The 20,305-nt window shown below is 51.0% G+C and overlaps 2 protein-coding genes across 22 annotated transcripts in view; one reads left to right on the top strand and one right to left on the bottom strand.

Moving 5' to 3' along the window:
• Positions 1 to 937, top strand: part of ADGRE5 (adhesion G protein-coupled receptor E5) — an 18,288-nt gene extending 17,351 nt beyond the window's left edge. For all 12 annotated transcript variants that reach the window (XM_072721393.1, XM_072721391.1, XM_072721398.1 and 9 more), the window contains 2 exons: positions 20 to 118; positions 201 to 937. In XM_072721393.1, coding sequence (XP_072577494.1) covers positions 20 to 118; positions 201 to 230 — 129 coding nt within the window. In that variant the 3' untranslated portion in view covers positions 231 to 937. The remainder of the gene's footprint in view (positions 1 to 19; positions 119 to 200) is intronic.
• DDX39A (DExD-box helicase 39A) lies at positions 908 to 20,305 on the bottom strand. 10 transcript variants are annotated; one of them, XM_072721403.1, is made up of 15 exons: positions 19,543 to 20,305; positions 17,721 to 19,374; positions 16,094 to 16,214; positions 9,126 to 9,252; positions 8,755 to 8,947; positions 4,930 to 5,141; positions 4,668 to 4,795; positions 3,750 to 3,842; positions 3,178 to 3,361; positions 2,355 to 2,473; positions 1,885 to 2,016; positions 1,676 to 1,785; positions 1,431 to 1,575; positions 1,139 to 1,286; positions 908 to 1,057 (listed from the first exon to the last, which is right to left on the bottom strand). In XM_072721403.1, exons 6-15 carry the CDS (start codon positions 5,135 to 5,137, stop codon positions 1,041 to 1,043), a joined length of 1,284 nt encoding a protein of 427 aa, XP_072577504.1. In that variant the 5' UTR covers positions 5,138 to 5,141; positions 8,755 to 8,947; positions 9,126 to 9,252; positions 16,094 to 16,214; positions 17,721 to 19,374; positions 19,543 to 20,305; the 3' UTR covers positions 908 to 1,040. The 10 variants fall into 10 exon arrangements, with proteins under 10 accessions (XP_072577504.1, XP_072577502.1, XP_072577503.1 ...); XM_072721401.1 differs by having other exon boundaries at positions 8,755 to 9,252; XM_072721402.1 differs by having other exon boundaries at positions 8,755 to 9,252; positions 17,721 to 17,858; positions 19,543 to 20,290.

Below are 20,305 nucleotides of genomic sequence, written 5' to 3'. Positions count from 1 at the left end.
GGCACCCTGGGCCCCACAGGTGAGGGAGGAGTACAGGAGGTGGGCTGGCAGGATCACAGGGAACAAGTACTCGGAGTTCGCCACAGCCACATCGAGCACGAGCCACCATCAGACCCAGGTAAGGGCTGAGCCCGGGGTAGGGAAGCTGCGCCAGAGAAGACCCAACCCAGGCTCCATCCTCAGTGCCCCTTTCTCACCAGGCCCACAGGCCCTCCGAGTCCGGGATGTGACCTCACGGGTCTGGCCAGGCCAGCAGCTTCTGTGGCCTCAGCAGCTTTTGCACATGCTGAAGACTGTTCCCTCCTCCCTCACCACTCTGCTCCTGCTGCCCTCCTGCCCTGGCCCCCACATGGATCATAGAATGCAGGGGAGCAGGAGCTATAGTCTGGCACCGAACCCCAGAATGCCCAAGCAGCTGGGGAGTTGGATCTGCCCGGCCTGCGTCTGGCTGCCTCTCTGCTCTGCCACAGCCAGGACCCGTGAGGGGGCAAGAGCTGGCCCAGGGCTGCAGTCCCCTTCCCTGCTACACAGGCGTGGACAGAGTGAAGACTCCTGCACCGGCCCAGCCTCTGCCCTTCACCTGTCTTTGCCATGCAATGAGAGGCCAGGGCGCTGGGGCTCAAGTGATCCCTTAAGCTCAGACTGAGGCCGGGGGTGGGGAAGGGCAGGGCCCCTCCTAGTCCCACTGGCCGCGGTACACGGTACAGAGGCCCACATGCCCCTGGAGGCAGAAGGCTCTCGCTGTTTTAAAGGTGGTGGATGTTGTATGTTGTTTTTTTTATCTGTGTGAACCTTTCAATGTTGACACTTAAAATTAAATATCACACTGATACAGAAGGTGGCTGTGGGGGGATGGCCTGCTACATCCACAAGACGCTGAAAGCTGACACACAGGAAGGAGCCAGGATTCCATAATAAAACTTTACTCTTACACAAATCTACATCTTTTAAACAGTAAAAAGGAAGGCCCACTGATGCCTAGGAAGAGGGCTGGCAGCAGCACTCAGGGAACAGGGCTGCTCTGGCCATCAGGCGCGTGGTTACCGGCTCTGCTCAACTGTAAGACAGAGAGGGAGGCCAGTGAGATGGTGAACAGGGTCCCAGCCCGAGCCCGGCCCCTTGGCCGCCCGACACTTACTATACGTGGAGATGTCGATTTCTTCAGGAAGTTCTGCCACATTCACTTCAAACCGATCCTGAACGTCGTTGAGGATTTTTGCATCATTCTCGTCAGACACGAAAGTAATAGCCAGACCTTTGGTCCCAAAGCGACCTGCACGGGCCACCTGCAGGGGGACAGGAGCAGGGGGTCAGGCCACAGAGACACAGCCTGGGGAATCTGAGAAGCAGGGCCACATCTCCACTCACCCATGGGGACATCTTTAGGGATGGGGACACTAAAGAAGGGACACCTCAGTGGAACCACTCACTCGGTGGAGGTAGGTGTCTGAGTCCTCAGGCATGTCATAGTTGAAGACGATGTTGACTCGCTCAATGTCCATCCCTCGGCCAAACAGATTGGTGGCCACCAGGATCCGCCGCTGGAAGTCTTTGAACTGCTGATAGCGCGACAGACTGGGTGCAGGAGAAGAAGAGGCGGCCATCAGACACGGGTTCCTGCGTGGACTCCCCACAAGGTGCCGGCCTCGGACCTCTGAGGGCGGCAGGCACTCACCGCTCCTCCTGGGCCATGCCCCTGTGGATGGCAATGGCCGGGAAGTTCTGCTCCACGAGGAGCTGGGCCAGGGCCATGCAGCGTTGCACGGACTTCACGAAGATCACCACCTGCAAGGGAGGGAGGCAGGAAGCGGCGGTCAGGGGTCAGAGCCCCTGTGCACTGACCTCACATGGTCCCAAAGCCCAGGAAGGTCCACACAGTGTCACCTGGTTAAACTCCAACACATCCAACAGATCGAAGAGCTTGCGGTTCTTCTCACTGTCCTTGAGCTTGACGTAGTACTGCTGCAGTCCATGCAGTGTGAGCTTGGTCTCGTCGTCTACAAACACCTCCATGGGCTGTGCAGGAAGGGGCAAGCGGGGCTTACTCCTTGGCATCTGGCCTGCCCAGAACCTTCTAGCGAAGGACTCCATGCTACGATGCTTCACAGAGGGCCTGCTGTACCCCAGTAAATGCCTCTCTCCCAACAGCTAATCTAAGCTCTGGTCTGACTCAGGTACAGACCAAGCTCAGCTCCCAGTCTGATAAGATGCAGGAGGGAAGGAAGGCCCCTGGGTCTCCCGGCATTCTCATGCGACGAGATAAGTGTGGGTGTCCTGAAGCAGCAACAGCTCAGGACCCGAGACTCAGGAGGACCAAAGCTGCTGTACAGAGGCTGCTGTCCCACCCTACTCACATCTTGCATGAACTTCCTGCAGACCGGCCTGATCTCCTTGCTCAGGGTGGCGCTAAACATCATGCACTGCTTCTCATGGGGTGTCAAGCGGAAGATCTCCTGCACGTCCCGCCGCATGTCTGGGGGCGGGGGGCAAGAAACAGGTAGGCATAAGTGCCTGGCAGACCATGACCCCCACCCGAGACCAGCCCCAGCTCCTCCCAACCTGTGCCAGGGAGCTGTTAGCACCATGACGAGGGCAGTGTGAGTCGAGGAGTGGAGGGAGGGGCGAGTCCCAGGTGCCTGAAGGGCTGGACTCGGGGTGAGCACAGGCGCGGGGAAGCTGCCATCCACTTACACGCTGCCAGAGCGGAGCAGCCGTGCCAGCGCGCCTCGAGCCACGCTTCAGGGAGGGGAGCCTGAGGCAGAGATAGCCGCTGGGGTGAGAGCTGCAGCCGCCTCCCAGGACACAAGCCCCATCTCCCAACGGCCCTGGCGGGGCTCACTGAGGGCAGGCAGGGGCCTAGAACTAAAGAGGCAGCCAGGCCACCACATTCCAAAGGCTAATATGTACACACGTCCGGACACAGCTCCTTTGGGCCCTGTGGCCCCTCAGCTTGGGCTCACAAGCAGGTCACTCTGCCAATGCTAGAACTTTCCATAAAATCATTTACAGAAGACCTGTGTGCCAGCTACCCATGTGACCCCTCTTTGGGGCAACCTTCGCCTATCCTGTTGGGGCCCACCTGGCTTTGAAGTCTGGGGGGTAGGGAGACTGTGAGGGTGGGGAAGAGTGTGGCTGGGTGGGCCTCCAGCAGCTACCAGACCCAAGGAGGACACTCACCCAGCTGCTCCAGCATCTTGTCACACTCATCCAGCACGAAGTGCTTCACGTTCTTCAGGTTCAGGCTCCGGTTCCGCACTAGCGCCAGGATCCGGCCTGGTGTCCCCACCACGACATGAGGACAGTTCTTCTTCAATACCTCTTCATCCTTCTTGATAGAAAGGCCCCCAAAGAACACAGACACCTATACGGGTGGAGAGAAAAGTTGCTTTTGCCAATCTGAGCACTAGAGGCTCGTACCCACTCCACAATGATGGCCACCTGGCCTGTGGCCCTAGCAGCTCGTGCTCCAGCAGCACCCCCCCAAGCCTCCAGGCCTAGAGCCTGGGGACCAGAAAGGCCTGAGAGCCTGGCCATGAGTCTGGTAGAAAGCAGTCCCACGGCTGGGACGAGCACAGGCCTTTGGGGGCCATGCATAATGCATCAGGCTTTTAAGGAGCATAAACCACCGCAAACCTCAAAGGCAGCCTCTGCAGCCAAACTTGGTAAACACTGGCTGAGCCAGACCCGAGACAACAAGGCTGCAGAGGACCGTGCATGCAGCACACCCAGCCCAGCCTGAGGGGACTTACCTTGACACTGGGCATGTACTTGGAGAAGCGTTCATACTCTTTGCTGATCTGGAAGGCTAGCTCCCGTGTGTGGCACATGACCAAGACTGTCACCTGCAGGGCAGGTGGAAGAGAGACACTCAAGTCAGCATTCCAAGTCCTGTCTCAGCCAGAGCTCATGCCACTGTTCTTCCTCTGGGGCTCATGCCCACTGGGCCCCTGCCCCTCCAGGGTGCCTGCCGGGCTGCTCCCCACACTTCCAGTCACTGGAAGGTCCAGTCCAGGTGCTCCACCTTCTCCCCACCCCCCCACCTGCCATTCACTCCCTATGTCCCTTCAGCTAACGAGGCTTGTCTCATGCTGCCAGGATCCACAGGGAGACCTAGCTGATGAGATAGCCCATGCTAACGGCTCCCTGGGAGTCTGCTCTCTGGCTGGCCCATGAGCACCTGAGAAGGAGGCCGCTCCTGCCTTCAGGTCCACGGTGCCAAGTGCTGTGACCACACCATAGCCTCCCACTGCATCTCCCTCTCCCCCAGTCACCCCTAAGGAAACAAGGGCTCTTGCACTCACACACAGCCCACGGACGTGTGTCCCAATGTGACAAAAGTACAACACAGGAATGCACCTTGATTCTCCTCTGACAAAATTCATGCATGAGAAAATAACTGTCAGCGACAACGATAGTAAATTCTCATGCAGTATAATCTCACCTGAGTAAACCTGCACAATCTAGAAAAGCACATGACAAATTAACAGCTGTGTCTCTGGAGAATAAAACCATGGGCACTTTTTCAGCTTATCGTTTTGTCACAGCTAAGTACCATACTTAATTTTAAAAGCCCATAAAGAACACAGGAACAGGAACTTTTAATGAGGGGAGCCATAGCTATTGACGCCTCATACAACCTGGGCCCAACAGGGAGGGGACCCACCCACCTGTCCATTAACTGGCTCAATCTGCTGCAGGGTGGCCAGTACGAAGACCGCCGTCTTGCCCATCCCAGACTTGGCCTGGCACAGGACGTCCATGCCCAGGATGGCTTGGGGAATACACTCGTGCTGGACTGAGGGAGAGAGCACGCGTGAGCAACCAGAAACCAGATGCTCCCTGTGTGTAGGCTCCTCGCCAGGTGGCTGAGGAGACCACAGTGAGGGTGGTCAGAGGTGGTTCTTGGCAGGGAGAAGCAGGAAGGCATACCCTCAGATGGATGCTCAAAGCCACAGTCCACTATGGCCCTCAGGAGCTCCGGCTTCAGCAGAAAGTCCCGGAAGCCAGAGCTGTGGATGGAAACGTAGGAACCCTTGACATCTTTCTTGGGGGGAGCAGGAGTGCTCTCTGGAGGAGCCTGGGGCTCTTCATCTTCCTCATAATCCAGAAGCTCATTTTCCACATCCTGTTCTGCCATGGTGCTGAGAATAGAGGAGGGAGCCGAATGAGAAAACCTACCCATCGAGGGTCACTGAGGGAGAAGACTGCCCAGCACTGCAGTCTGTTAACACAGGCCCAAGAAAGGCAAGGCACTGGAGCCACCTTACAAGCTGGCACAGAAAGGACCCAGATGATGAAGCTGATGGCCATCACTCTCTGATCCCTTTCCCTTATTACCACCCACCCTCAGATTCCTGCAGAATATCCCACCAGCTCCACCTGGACAGCACCTCCCAGCCTCAGCCTGTCATGGTCCCACCCTGCCCTCCTGAGCACCACCTCACCTTTCCCTGGGCCCCCGCCCTTCATGCCCACACCCCTTCACCTCAAGGGCCTCCCTCTGCTCTCAGAGCGAAATACCCACACTTTCCCATGGCTTGCACATCCCTCCTTGTTGGCCCTTGCACACCTCCTTCCACACTACCCCTTTCAAACCACCCCCGGCCTTGTCTGGCTGCTCAGACTCACCAAGCCCCTACCCTAAGCTTTTCCAGCACACTGCCACCACCAGGAAAACTCCAATGAACCACCTCAGCCCATTAACCTAAAGGAGTTCCCTCTCCACCACTGCCCAAGGAGTCCACGGGCCTACACAAGGGAGGACCCTAGAGACCAGATGTGGCTGCCAGAAAGCTGGAGAGACTGGAGTCTGTGAGAGAGCAGAGTGTGCCCTGCCCAGCTCCTCCTGCTATTTGTGGTCTGCACAAGGGAATAATTAAGTACTCTCACGAACAGGCTTCCCATTGGGCCCAAGTCAATAAAAGTAGAGCTGAGATGGTAAAGAGAATTAATACAAAACTTGCTCACCTCCTGGCTTTATTTAATCCAATACATGCACAGCACCTACTGGATGTAAGCTACAAGGGACCCAAAAGTGAGATTATGGTCTTTTGTCCTCCCAACCCCACCCCAGCCTCCAAATCCAGAGCAAGGAAGTGGTGAAGCAGTCCCTCTTCTTCCTGAGCTGGATGTGGAGGGTCCTGGGCCCACTTTTTGGTCCTCCCTCTCTCATTCTCTCTGCGCCTTCATCCAGCCCCAGGGCTTTAACCACATCTGTGTGGAGAGGTCCCAAACTTATGTCTCTAGCCATAAGTTACCCAGATCCCCTCAACAATAGCCTGGTTACCCAGATGCCTCATTTACATCTCCCCTTGGAAGCTGGACTCAAAAGACCCAGAGCAAAACCCTGTTTCTTCCTGCAGACCTGCTTCTCAAAAAAGGCAATTCCATTCTCTCACTGGCTTTTTCTCTCCCCCAGTCCAGTCAGCCCAACAGGACAATCAGGTCACCTCTCACCCTGCCACCTCACTGGTCTCAAGCTACCTCTACCATTCTTTCTTTTTATATATAAATAATCTCTATTCCCAACATGGGGCTCCAACTCTGGACCCCAAGATCAAGAGTCATGTGCTCTTCTGAATGAGCCAGCCAGGTGCCCCTTCACCTTTCTTTTAAAATTAGAAGTTTTACTGAGATATTCACAAGCCTACTATTCACTCCTTAAAATGTACATACACAGTTCACTGGTTTTCAATATTTTTAGGATGGTCAGAACTATGTGGAATGACCACTGCAGCTGGAGTGCATCACACATTTCAGTCAGGTCAAAAAGACCGGGACCCTTTACCTGTCTTCCTTCCCACCCCCACCCGGTTGGCAACAGCTAACCTACTTTGTTTTCTATGAATCTGCTGGTTTCAGACAGCTCATAAATGGAATCATACAATAAGCCACCATTCATACAGCTTCTTTTACTCGGCATGACAGGCATACCAGTTTATCCACGGTCAGTTGATGATTTGAGCACCATCACCCTGTGCCTGGATTATGGGAACAGTCTCCTCACTGGTCTTCCCCTTTTCCATCCCCTTCCATCTTCTCTCCCCAAAGTGTAAAAGTTACATCAGAGAATGTCACCCCTCTGTTCAAAACCCTCCACAAGCTCCCACTGTGCTCAGAAAACTCAGGAGTCCTCACCATGACCCATCAGACCCTACATGAACCGACCGCCCCTCTACACTCAAACCTCACTTCCTTCATCGCCCTCACTCGCTGGCCTTGTTGCTGTGCCTCAAACGTGCCTCAGCACCTTTGTAGCTGCTGTTTCTGCTGCCCAAAGTGGTCAGGATTCCCCTCACTTCCATCAGGCCTCTGGCTCCAGGACAGCTCTTGCCGGCCCCGAGTAGAAAAGCAAAGTCAGGCCTGCCAGCCCAGAGCCTAAACCACTCAACAGCAATAGCTGAATGAACAGAATTAGAATTCAGGTTTCAAGGCAAGGTTAGGGGCTAAAGCAAGCATATATCCTTAACTGATTATTGAAAAAAGTAATCTGAACAGGAAGGGGTTATCTCTCAGGTAGCAGAGAAAAGAACAGGAGCTAGGAAAGGTCAGCCCCAAAGCACCAGGCCCTTGTGAGGAATGGAGAGCAAGACTGGTTGGCTGAAGCAGAGGTAGAGGACAAACTTGGGAAAGCTGGTCAAGTCGAGGGCATTCACGCTTTATTCCCTAATAGGGAATCACTGATGAGATTTTTTTTCACTGGGGGAGAAATCCTGATGAGATTTTTGAGTTGCGTGACTCAATTGCCCCAAGCAATTTACTCCAAGAGTAGAAAGATGAGTGGGGAACAAGAACAGCAACAGGGAAAACCAGTCACTAAGAATTAACCACGGTGGGGGTGTTATGAGGGAAGAATAAGGTGGATCATTCAACAGGGCAGGGCCATCTTTGGGGTAATCCCTGGGCAGAGAAAGCCTAGTCACCTACTCCGACTGTTAAACCCGGGTGCCCCAAGAGGTGATGGTGCATTTTAGAGAAAAATACAGGTCAAAAGAAGGCGTTCTGTCCTTTAGGGGGACGATATTCAGGGGCGGCCCGAGTTTGATGAACAAGATGTTCTAGGAAGTGGCTACACAAAAATCTGAAGCTCAAAACAAATTGGAGGAGGAGAGGACGGTGGGGGTTAGTCCCACCCAGCGGGGGTGGCTGCGACGGCTGAGGCCCCAGGAGCAGACCAAAGGTGACGCCCGAGAAGTGTCAATCCAGACACGCCCACAGGTGCCCATTCCCTCTCAAAGTGCCCCCAGGGAAGACTTCCACCTCGGAGTCTGCCTCTGAGACATCTTTTCTTTTCTAAATCTCTGGAACCCCGAAGTCCCTAAACACAGAGCAGGAACACAACAGAGTCCCCTGTCATGGCTACAAGCTCAGGTTCCTCCCACCGCGTCACCCCCACACACACCCACACCCCGAATCCCTCCCCAAACGGCCTAGGCAGTCTCCTCGAGCAGAGAGGACTCCTGGCCAAGTCGGGGTCGACCCGCGGGCCGCCATGACAGCCCCACTCCCGGAAGCGGGCTGGCTCCCCGCGCGCCAACAGCCACCGGCGCGCGCCCCCCCCCCGGCCGCGCATGCGCCGTGGCGTTCAACGGCCGCTGCCGCGCGCGGCTGACGCCCAAACCGCTCCGCCCCCCCACTCGTCTCGCGCCCCCTCCTCTTCCTATTCCCCTCAACCCCCGGCGTCTCCCCTCGCCCGCTCGCCCGCAGGTCCGAAGTCTCCGCACCGCGCCCCCGCGCCCCCGGCCCACCGCTCACCTGGTTCCCCGTTCGCCTCCGCGTGCTGCTGCGAGGAAAGCCGTCCGACTCTGGTTACCGGCCGCGCGCCCCGACACGAGTTGCCGCGCTTCCTGCCTCCTACGTCGGACTGCGGGTCTGCTCACTGGACGGCTGGCTTTTCACTCAAGAGAGGCGGAAGCGGTGATTGGATCCTGCAGGAGGCGTCTGGAGGCTATTGGTGAGAGCAGCAAACGGGGCGTGCCTCATGCCTCGGATTCATTGGTCAATCTAAAAGTAGGCGCCCTGGGCTGAGGCCGACGTGAGCCCGTGCGCTGCCACGCGATTGGCGGTTTGCCCTTGGTGGGCGTCGCCATGTTTAGTACTGGCAGCCGAAGCCGGGGAGGATTTACCCTGTGCGAGTATCTCGCGTTGCTGTTGCGTGGCTCCTACGCCTGGCGGTGGAATTCAGGGCTTTGGAAGGGAGCATCAACCCGCGGCGGCCTCTCGGTTCTCCAGGGTGGGGGCTCTGGAGGAGTCCTGGAAAGGATCGGAGACCGGAATGACTCCAGCGTGGAGGGGTCGGTTTGTGCCGGCTCTGCCAGCTCCCCTTTGCTGAGACTCTCGTCCTGAGTCAGACTGTGTGCAGGTGGCCATCCAGGCTCAGGCCACAAAACCCAAACCAGAAGGGTTTTTGTTATAAAGCTTTTTTTTTTTTTTTTTTTTTTTAATTTTACTTTCCCCTTGTATTATTACATTTTCCTAACCTTACCCACGTCCCATTGTCTCTCCTACCCCCGGTACTTTACTAAGGTAAATGTTATAGTAAAAAGAAAAAGCACACGGAGTTTTGAAGATTGACAGGCAAGTGACAGTTGCCCAGGGAAGATATAGAACATTTCCATCCCCGCAGAAAGTCCTGTTGTGCCCCTCTCTGGTGAACCGCACCCCTTCCCCCTAACCAGGCAAAAGACGATGTGGATTTCTATAATTCTGATCTTGAATTTCGTATAAACAGAATCCTGCAATAGATTGTTGTTTGTACCTGGCTTCTTTTGCTCAACAAACTGTTGTTGGGATTTGTCTATGTGTTGCACGTATCGATAGCTCTTTTTCCTTGCTGAGTGGTAGTCCACGGTGTTGATACATGACAATATAGCCAGTATCGTTTCTCCATTCACCCGTTAGTGGACATTTGGTTGTTCCTAGTGTTTGGCCATTATCCATGAAGCTTGTACAAGTATTTTCATAAACATACGTGCGCTTCTCCAGGACACATGCCTAGGAATGGAATGGTAGGCCCTAAGTCATGTGTGTGTTTAAGTTTAGCAGATCATGATACGCTTCGTCAGTTGTTCTGCTTTACACTCCAAGTAGACACTGTGAAAGTCCCAGTAACTCCCAATCCTTGCTTATACCTAGTACGGACAGTCTTTCTCAGCTGTGTTTTGATTGGGGATTTCGGGTGGTGGGGGAAAGGGAGCAGAGATAAGCTGGTCAAACATAATCCTGCCACAACATTCCAACCTCCCTAAACCCCTGACACAGTTAAACCTTCCTCCATAGTTTTCCAGGAAGATCTAGCCTTTCAACTTCATTTAGTGTAAACTATCTTGGAGTCAACGTTCTAGACAACAGATTCAAAACTGATGCCACCAGAGATACAACTTCGGTCAAAAAACCGAATGAAGAGAAACCAGTCAATTGTGAGGGAGGCTTTAGGTAATATAAGGTAGATATCGTAGGTAATAATTATACCATAATGCTTACAGAGCTCCTCCTTTGTGCCCAGCAGCTCTAGGATGAGGATGAGGCATGCAAAATCTAAGGGGGCACCAAAACCTGTCATCAAGATAAATAATTTTAGGGACCTCTGGGTGGCTCAGCAGTTGGGCACCTGCCTTCAGCTCAGGTCATGACCCCGGGATCTGCTCAATGGGAAGTCTGCTCCCTGCTCAATGGGAAGTCTGCTTCTCCCTCTCCCTATGCTGCTCCCCTGCTTGTGTTCTCTTTCTCACTTACTCTCTCAAATAAGCCCATGATCGCATCGGGCTCCCAGGGGGGAGCCTGCTTCTCCCTGTACCTGTGTTTCTGCCTCTCTTTCAGTCTGTGTCTTTTATGAATAAATAAATCTTTTTAAAAAAGATAATTTTAATTACTATTTTAAAACCACCATTTTTATTTTTATTTTTTTTAAGATTTTGTTTATTTATTCATAGACACAGAGACACAGGCAGAGGGAGAGGGAGAAGCAGGCTCCATGCAGGGAGCCCGATGTGGGACTCCATCCCGGGTCTCCAGGATCACACCCTAGGCTGCAGGCGGTGCCAAACCGCTGCGCCAGCCACCGGGGCTGCCCTAAAGCCACCATTTTTAAATAATAAAAAGCACTATTTTAAAATCAAAATTAACTTTTTAGCGTAGCCCAGGTGGCTCAGCAGTTTAGTGCCACCTTCAGCCCAGGGTATGATCCTGGAGACTCAGGATCAAGTCCCACGTCAGGCTCCTGGCATGGAGCCTGCTTCTCCCCCTGCTTGTGTCTTTGCCTCTTTCTCTCTCTGTGTGTGTCTCTCATGAATAAATAAATAAAATATTTTTTAAAAATCTATTATGATCAAAATATTAAGTAAAGACAGGATTAGTAACAGTGCTACATGGAGCAAAGCCATATTGCTGTCTGAGGCAAAAGGGAAAGATTGGGATAACTGATCCTGTCTTTATTTAGGCTTTTTGCATGGATTTTGATGTCAAAAATTATTGGATTAAAGCATTGTGTGTCTTGGGGCACCTGGGTGGCTCTGTAGGTGAAGCATCTGCCTTCAGCTTAGGTCATGATCCAAGAGTCCTGGGATGGAGCCCAGCCTCGAGCTCCCTGCTCAATGGGGAAAGTCTGCTTCTCCCTCTCCCTATGCTGCTCCCCCTGCTTGTGTTCTCTTTCTCACTTACTCTCATATAAGTAAATAAAATCTTAAAAAAAAGTAAATAAAATCTTTTAAAAATAAATATAAATAAATATTATGTGTCTTGATTTTTGGTACCCCTTAAATGTTGTACCTGAGTGAATGCTTCACTCTCCTCACCCTAGTTCCCACCCTGGTGCTCAGTCTGGTTCTGAGAAATCTGAGCCTAGCACCTGACTGAATCCCCCACCCGGAGCAGATGAGTGCATGTATTAATATCTGCACTGTCAGATGGGTAACCTGAGGTTCGGAGAAAGTTAGTCCCAGCCCCAAGATGGCGGGGATCCAAGCCCAAGCCATCTCCCTCCCTTACAATTGGCCAGATGGTGGAGATCCAAGCCCAAGCCATCTCCCTCCCTTACAATTGGCCACTTCCTACAAAGGTGGAGATAGAAGCCAAAGTAAGGTAACTTGGAAACCCAGAGAAAACCTGCCCCTGGGGAAAGAAGAGGTGCCCCAGGAAAGCAGATGAGAGGCAAGCTTGGAATAATTAATTATCTGAGGTGAGTTAGGGAGGAGACAGCCAAAGCCATTTGCATCCTGTTGAGAAGAGTAAAAATTAATAAACAGAAATCTCACTAATATAGAGTTGAGAGGCCCAAAGGGGGAGCTCTCACATAGAAAGAGCCCTTTACATTCTCAACTGGAAAAAGCCTGTACTTTTACTGTCCTGTTACTAGCGGGAGGAAGATTTTCTCCTGAGCCAGCAACAGCCTAATCAATGAGAGCCAATGAAAAGCCACTCCACTTGGCTGGCTCAGTGGGTGGAGCATGGAAACGCTTAATAGGAGTAGGGGTTGTGAGTTTAAGCCCCACCTTGGGTATATAGAGATTTCAAAAGGAAAGGAGAGGGGAGGAGAGGGGAGGGGAGGAGAGGAAGGGAAAGAGAGAGAGAGAGAGAGAGAGAGAGAAAGAAAAGAAAAGAAGAAAAGAAAAGAAAAGAAAGAAAAAAGAAAAGAAAAGAAAAGAAAAGAAAGAAAAAAGAAAAGAAAAGAAAAGAAGGAAGGAAGGAAAAGAAAGAAGAAAGAGAAAGAAAGAAGGAAGGAAGGAAGGAAAGAAAGAAAGAAAGAAAGAAAGAAAGAAAGAAAGAAAGAAAAGAAAAGAAAAGAAAGAAAAAGAAAGAGGATCCCCAGGTGGCTCAGTGGTTTGGCGCCTGCCTTTGGCCCAGGGCATGATCCTGGAGGCTTTAGATCGAGTCCCACATCGGGCTCCCTGCATGGAGCCTGCTTCTCCCTCTGCCTGTGTCTCTGCCTCTCTCTCTCTCTCTCTGTGTGTGTGTCTCTCATGAATAAATAAATAAAATCTTATAAAAGAAAGTGTTTGCAAGGCTCAATTGGCTAAGCCTCTGACCTTTGGTTTCTGCTCAGGTCAAGATCTCAGGGTGGTGAGATCAAGCCCCATGTGAGGCTCTGCACTGGGGCTCTGCACTGGGTTTGGAGCCTGCTTCTCCCTTTCCCTTTGACCACCCCCCCCCCCCCCCGGTGCTTGTGTGTTCCTTCTCTCTCTTGCTCACTTGCTCACTCTCTTCAATAAATAAATAAAATCTTAAAAAATAAAAAAAAAACCCTCACAAATGAATAGATCAAAAACTGGTCTGATCCAGTGATTCCACTTCTGGGTATTTACCCAGAGAAAGTGAAAGCTAATTTGAAAAGATATATTCCTCCTTTTGTCCCCTGCATTATTTTTAATAGCCAATATATGGCAGTAACATAAATGTCCATCAGTAGATGGATGTATAAAGATGTGCAGGATGCCTGAGTGGCTCAGTGGTTGAGCATCTGCCTTCAGCTCAAGTTGTGATCCTGGAGTCCCAGGATTGAGTCCCACATCAGGCGCCCTGCATGGCCTGCTTCTCCTTCTGCCTGTGTCTCTGCCTCTGTGTGTGTGTCTCTCATGAATAAATAAATAAAATCTTAAAAAAAAAAAAAGCAGAAGAAGATGTGGTATACATATAAAATAAATTATTATTCATCTATTTAAAAAAAAACAGCAAAATCTTGACATTTGGGACAACATGGATGGTCCTAGAGAGTGTTAAGTCAGACAAATACCATATGATTTCATTTGCATGTAGAATCTAAAAAACAAAACAAACAAAATCAGAAACAGACTCACTAATACACAGAACAACCTAGTGATTGCCAGAGGGACAGGGACTGGAGAGATGGGTGAAATAGGTAAAGGAGATTAAGAAACACAAACTTCCAGGGTTTTGTTTTTGTTTGTTTTTTAAAAAGATTTTTTATTTATTTGTTCACGACAGACACAAAGAGAGAGAGGCAGAGAGACAGGCAGAGGGAGAAGCAGGCTTCCTACAGGGAGCCCGAGGTGGGACTCCATCCCGGGTCTCCAGGATCACGCCCTGGGCTGAAGGTGGCGCTAAACTGCTATGCCACCGGGCTGCCCAACTTCCAGGTTTTTTTTTTTTTTTTTTTAATATTTATTTACTCGTTTATGATAGAGAGAGAGAGAGAGGCAGAGACACAGGCAGAGGGAGAAGCAGGCTCCATGTCGGCAGCCCGACGCGGGACTCGATCCCGGGACTCCAAGATCGCGCCCTGGGCCAAAGGCAGGCGCAAAACCTCTGAGCCACCCAGGGATCCCCTCCAGTGTTTTTTTTTTTTTTTTTTTTTTTTTTAATTTATGATAGTCACACAGAGAGAGAGAGAGAGAGAGGCAGAGACACAGGCAGAGGGAGAAGCAGCCTCCATGCACCGGGAGCCCGATGTGGGATTCGATTCCGGGTCTCCAGGATCGCGCCCTGGGCCAAAGGCAGGCGCCAAACCGCTGCGCCACCCAGGGATCCCCCCTCCAGTTTTAAAATAATGAAGTCATGGGGATGAAAAGTACAGCATAGGGAAAAGAGTCAATAATATGCTGATAATCTTGTAGGGTAACAGATGGTAATTACACCTCTCAGGGAGCACTTCATAGTGTATATAATTGTCAAGTCACTATGTTGTACATCTGAAACTAATATAATATTATACACAATATAATATTGTACACCAACTATACTTCAATTGAACACACACACACATGCATACAGAATCAACTATTATAAAAAGAAGAAACAGTGGTCCATCCATATCCTTGAATACCAGTAAAAATAAAAAGGAATAAACTATTGCTATATACATTACAGATGAACTTCAAAAACATCATGTTCTTGGGGTGTCTGGCTGGCTCAGAAGAACATATGACTCTTGATCTTGAGGTTGTGAGTTTGAGCCCTAAGTTAGGTATAGAGATTACTAAAAATAAATAAACTTATTTTTAAAAAGATTTTATTTATTTATTCATGAGAGACACACACACAGAGAGAAATAAAGACACAGGCAGAGAGAGGAGCAGGCTCCATGCAGGGAGCCCTATGTGGGACTTGATCCCAGGACTCCAGGATCACACCTGGGCCGAACTCTGAGCCACCCGGGCATCCCTAAACAAATAAATTTAAAAACAACAGCAACAACAACACAACCCATCATGTTTTTTGTGAATATATTGAAAATCACTGGGATCGTACACTTAAGAAAGGTAAATTTTATGGTATGTAAATTTCATTTCAATAGAAAAAGCAAAGCATGTTGAGTGAAAGAATCCAGGCATCCAAACCCCAGATATTTAAAAAAAAAAAAAAATCAGGGATGCCTGGATGGCTTAGCAGTTGAACGTCTGCCTTTGGCTCAGGGCGTGATCCTGGTCCTGGGATCGAGTCCCGCATTGGGCTCCTTGGGCTCCCTCCGGGGAACCTGCTTCTCCTTCTGCCTGTGTCTCCGCCTCTCTCTGTGTATCTCTCATGAATAAATAAACAAAATCTTTAAAATAAAAATAAAATAACTTTTAAAGATCATAATATGATCCCATGTGGTATGAAGTTCAAGTGCAGGCCAAATTAATCTATGGTGATAGAATTTCTATAAGGTTGCCTGGCACAGGGCACAAATAAAAGGTATGCAGCAGGGGAGTGGACTAGTTGGTGGCCACAGGAATCTATACATATATAAAAATTCATGGAGCAGGGTGCTTCAATGGCTCAATCGGTTAAGCATCCGACCACTGATTTCATCTCAGGGTCCTGGGATCAAACCCTATGTCACTTAGTCACTTATCTTGGAGTCTGCTTGTCTTTCCCTCTGCTCCTTGAAACTTAAATAAATTTAAAAAAAATTTTTTTTAAAAGATTTATTTATTTATTTATGATAGACAGAGAGAGAGAGGCAGAGACACAGGAGGAGGGTGAAGCAGGCTCCATGTCAGGAGTCCGACGTGGGACTCGATCCCGGGACTCCAGGATCGCGCCCTGGGCCAAAGGCAGGCGCTAAACCGCTGAGCCACCCAGGGATCCCAAACAAAATTTTTTTTTTTTTTAATCGCAGAGCTGGGTGCCTATGTGGCTCTGTTGGTTAAGTGCCTACCCTCGGCTCAGGTCATGATCCCAGGGTCCTGGGATGGAGCCCCATGTCATCGGGCTCTCTGCTCAGCAGGGCTGCTTCTCCCTCTTCCTCTGCCTGCCACTCCCCCTGCTTGTGCTGCTCTCTGTCAAATAAACAAACAAACAAATAAATAAATAAAATCCCCCCCCAAAAAAAAACCCCACAGACCTGCCCACCGAAGGATTTGTGCACTCCACCAGGGGTAAGTTGTGCCTCAATCAAAATAACTAACAATCAAAAATTAAAAGACAAAAAAAAAAAAAAAATTAAAAGACATCCCTTATGGTTAAAACGAAGTCACCTGTGTTCACCTTCCCACTTCCACTCCCCTCCCCCACTACCAAAACAACTAGTTAAATAAAAAGAATGATACCGAACTGACCCCCCTTGTTCTGTGCTTTACAAGAATTAATTCATTTAAGCTTCCCAGCAACCCTATGAGGGGAGGTGCCACTGTCTCATCCCTTCTTACAGATGAAGAAACTAAAGCACAGAACAGTGAAGTAACTTGCCCAGAATCCTACTATTGGTGTGTGGTGCTGCCAGGATTTGAACTGAGGTGGCCTTTGTCACCTCCTCCAGGGTGCCAGGCACACCAGAGCACACTACTCCCTGCACGGTTTATAAACTTGATACATAGTTTCACATTCTGTTTTTCAGTAATTGGTATAAGCAGTATCAAACTGTATCATTTTCTTCTACTTAACTTTTTAAATCCCTCCCCTTAACGCAAGGTTTTTGAGTTTAGCTCTGTGGATACATTTAGCCTTTCTGGTGTCAGAACAATCTACTCCCCTTTCTGTTTCTGGCACCCAGCTGGCTGGCGGGAGACTTGGTTTGCAAAGAGTCTTTTGAGAAACAATGCTCACTGAGTTCCTCCCCTGCTAAGAATCGGTCAGTGGCTCCCACAATCCTCAGGGTCAAGTCTGAACTCCAGGGAGGTGCTGGAGCCCCTCCATCCCCACCATCTGTGGCATCTGGAGACTGTCCCCACTCCAGGTTCATCAGCACTAAACACTCCAGCCACACTCCATGATGCCCTGTTTGTCCAACCACCTGTTCACCCAGCAGCTATTTATTTGAGCACCTTCCATGTGCCAGACTCTGTTCTAGGAGCTGGGGACTCAGCTTCAAACAAGACAATGATCCCTGTCCTTAGAGAGCTGACACCCTGATTGAGACAAACAAGTAAGAAAATAGAGTAAAATGTATTAAAATTAGCAAGGAAGAAAAATTGAGGTATGTGAGGGGTAGAGTTTGGTAGAGATGGGTTGGGGCCTGTTTTAGGTGGAGATGCAGTCAGGGAGGACTTCTCTAAGAAGGTGGCATTTGAGCAAAGATGGAAATTAAGTGAAGAAGAAAGAATGCCAAGGCAGGAAGGAAAAGTATTGCAGGCAGAGGGGAAACAGGAAGTACAGAGGCCCTGAGGTAGGAATAGGAATTTTTGAGGAGCAATGAGGAGGCTGTTTGCCAGAGTGGCATGAATGAGGGGAGTGGAGCAGGAGATGGGGGGTGAGGGAGGAATCAGGACATGCCAGGTTCTCCCTCATCCACCTCTAGGGCTTTGCCCCTGATGGTCCTTCAACTAAACACTCTTCTCTTTACTTACTTTGCGGTTCCCAAATTTGTCCTCATCGCGGTGTCAGCCCCTCTGCCTCCTCCACAGTGGGGCAGCTGCCTCCATAAGGCATCAGCAGTCCTGGGATACCTTTCTCCTGACACCTCACATTGTATCCACTCATTCGTTCTGCAAAAATTGAGTGAGCACAGGCCAAACGTTGGGCAATTTCAGAGAGGAGTCACAGTTAAATAAAATGGGGCCATAATTGTAATAAATAGGACAGGGTATGAAAAGGTCTCTCAGAGGAGGTGACATTTAATGATCAGAAAAGACTAGCCATGGGGAGATGGGATGGAAGGGCATTCCAGACTGGAAAACAGCTAGTGCAAAGGCCCTGTGGTTGGAAGCAAAGTAAGAATATTTTAGGAACAGAAGGAAGGCCAGTGTTGCTGGATGGGGATAAGGGGAGAAGAGGGGGATGTGGCTGGACAGATGGGCAGAGTCCTGACAAGGCTACCCTATAGATCAGGGGAGGGGCAGGTGTTTTTCCGAAGACCTCCAGAGAACCAGGGACAGGTTTTCCAGCAGGCAGAGGTGGGGGAAACCTTCGGGTTTCCGAGGCCCCAGAGCAGATTGGAGAGGGGCCAGAGCAGCCTCGGGGAGGTGCCAGTGCAGTTATCATATTTGGATGAGGTTGCACATTAAGTCCTTGGTCTCCCTGTTTCAAGCCTGAGTGCGACTCTGTTTCCAGTGCCACCAAAGTCCCAGCGGGCACCGATAAATATCCACTGAATAAACGAATGTTGGAAGGTTGGAGTGAGAATTTGGCAGGGTTCCCCAGCTCCATCCAGGGAGGAGGGAGCCTGGGATCTGGCAGGCAGCAGAAAGCCCATCCATGATCACAGTGGCCCAGTCCCTGGGCCAGCTTAGAGCCTAGCTTTGCCACATCCTCTCCACCTGTAAAATAGATGGGCTGAAGCATTAGGAGAAGACAGGGCAAGGGGTATTGACATCCCAGGTCTATAACTGGGGATTCTAATAGCTCTCACTGTGTCCACTCACTCATTCCACAAAGACTGAGTGAGCATAGGCCAAATGCTGGGCAATTTCAGAGGAGTGATTAGATAAACATGACAGCATGGAATGGTCTCTCAGAGAAAGCGATGCTTAAGTGGAGACCTAAACTGTAAGAAAAGTCTTGAGGAGATGTGTGCCTCAGTTTCCTCATCTGTAAATTGGGAGCAAAAGAAATAGCTCAAAGGATTCTTGAATTCAATTGATAAATAATCAAGGATAGCCAGGAGGCTGCCGTGGCTAGAAGGAGTGAGCAAGGGGAAGACCTGGAAAGAGAGGTGAAAGGGAAGTTCACCTTCATGACGGAGGTAAATAGTGCAGGGCCTGTGCTCTTTGGGCAGGACTTTGGCTCTTACTCTAAAGAAGGTGGGAGCCATGGAGGGATCTAGGCAGAGGAGGGACAGGACCTGACTCAGGTGTTCACAGGCATCCTCAGGCTTTTCTGGGGAAAATATACTAGGAAGTAAAGGGTGGAGCTGGGAGCCCTGGGAGGAGGCTACTGTGCTGGTCCAGGTGAGCGATGAGACCAGACCAGCTGGGGGTTGGGGAAGGGGTGAGAAGTGGGCAGATTCCAGGTCGGTGTCATTCTCTTCCTTCTCCTCCTTCTTTTTCTTTCTGTTAAAATTCTCTAAATAAAAAAGGGAAAGTAAACATCCAGCCCTCATCCCTAGGTAACCAAAGTACCCTCAGCCTGACGAGGCATTTTGGCTGGTCCCTGCAGGGCACCCAAGTTCAGGCTCAGTCTCCATGGAGCGCCCCGCCCTGAGCCCCAGGGACCAAGGTTTGGCTCACTCACCCGGTTTCTAAGGGAGTCCGAGGTCAGCCAAGAGCCAAGCTGCACGCTCTGGAGACTCCGGGGACCCTGGAGAAGCTCCATGGAGGCCTCCGCTCTCCTCCTCCACTTGGGCACGAGCCTGCATTTATGGACCCCCACCTGTATGCCACAGCTCTGAAGAAAAGGTCTGCTTCGTGCCACAGGGAAAACTGAGTCTCAGCGGGCCACAGGATCCTTAGGGCCCTCAGCGAGAGCCAGTGGCAGGGCCGGGATTCAAGCCATTTTCATAGCACGGGCAATCCCATTAAAAGCCGCGGCAGCTCACACTTATTGGGTCCTTACTAGTTTCTTAACACTGGGCATGCACGATCTCACTTAATTTTATCGACACCAGAGGTGGGTTGGTCAATCCAGTCTCACAGCTGAGGCGCTCAGGATGTGGGGGCTCCCTCAAGGCACGGGATGCTGGGATTCGAACCCAGATCTGCCCAGAGCCCGTCTGCAGGCAACGCGGGATCCTTCCCAGGAGACTCGTTTGCAAAGGAGGGGGCGGGGCGGGGAGGACGAATCGCTTTTGTTTTTAGAGGGGTCCCGAGGCCCGAAGGCCTCTGCCACGCCCCGCTCTAACGTGGCTGAGTCTTTCCTTCGCGTTCCCGCGCGCTCAGCTGGGGCACCCCGGGGCCGAGCGAGGTGCGGCCCCAGGCTCGCGCGGGAGCAGCCGGCGAGGGCATCGCGGCCGCCGGCCCGGAGAGCCCCGCAGGCGGGACCCGCAGCCCCGGGGGCC

The sequence above is a fragment of the Vulpes vulpes genome, chromosome 9, assembly GCF_048418805.1.
Source record: "Vulpes vulpes isolate BD-2025 chromosome 9, VulVul3, whole genome shotgun sequence".
Lineage (NCBI taxonomy): Eukaryota > Metazoa > Chordata > Mammalia > Carnivora > Canidae > Vulpes > Vulpes vulpes.
The sequence above is the reverse complement of the archived record's forward strand: the minus strand, read 5'-3'. Positions and strand labels throughout refer to the sequence as shown.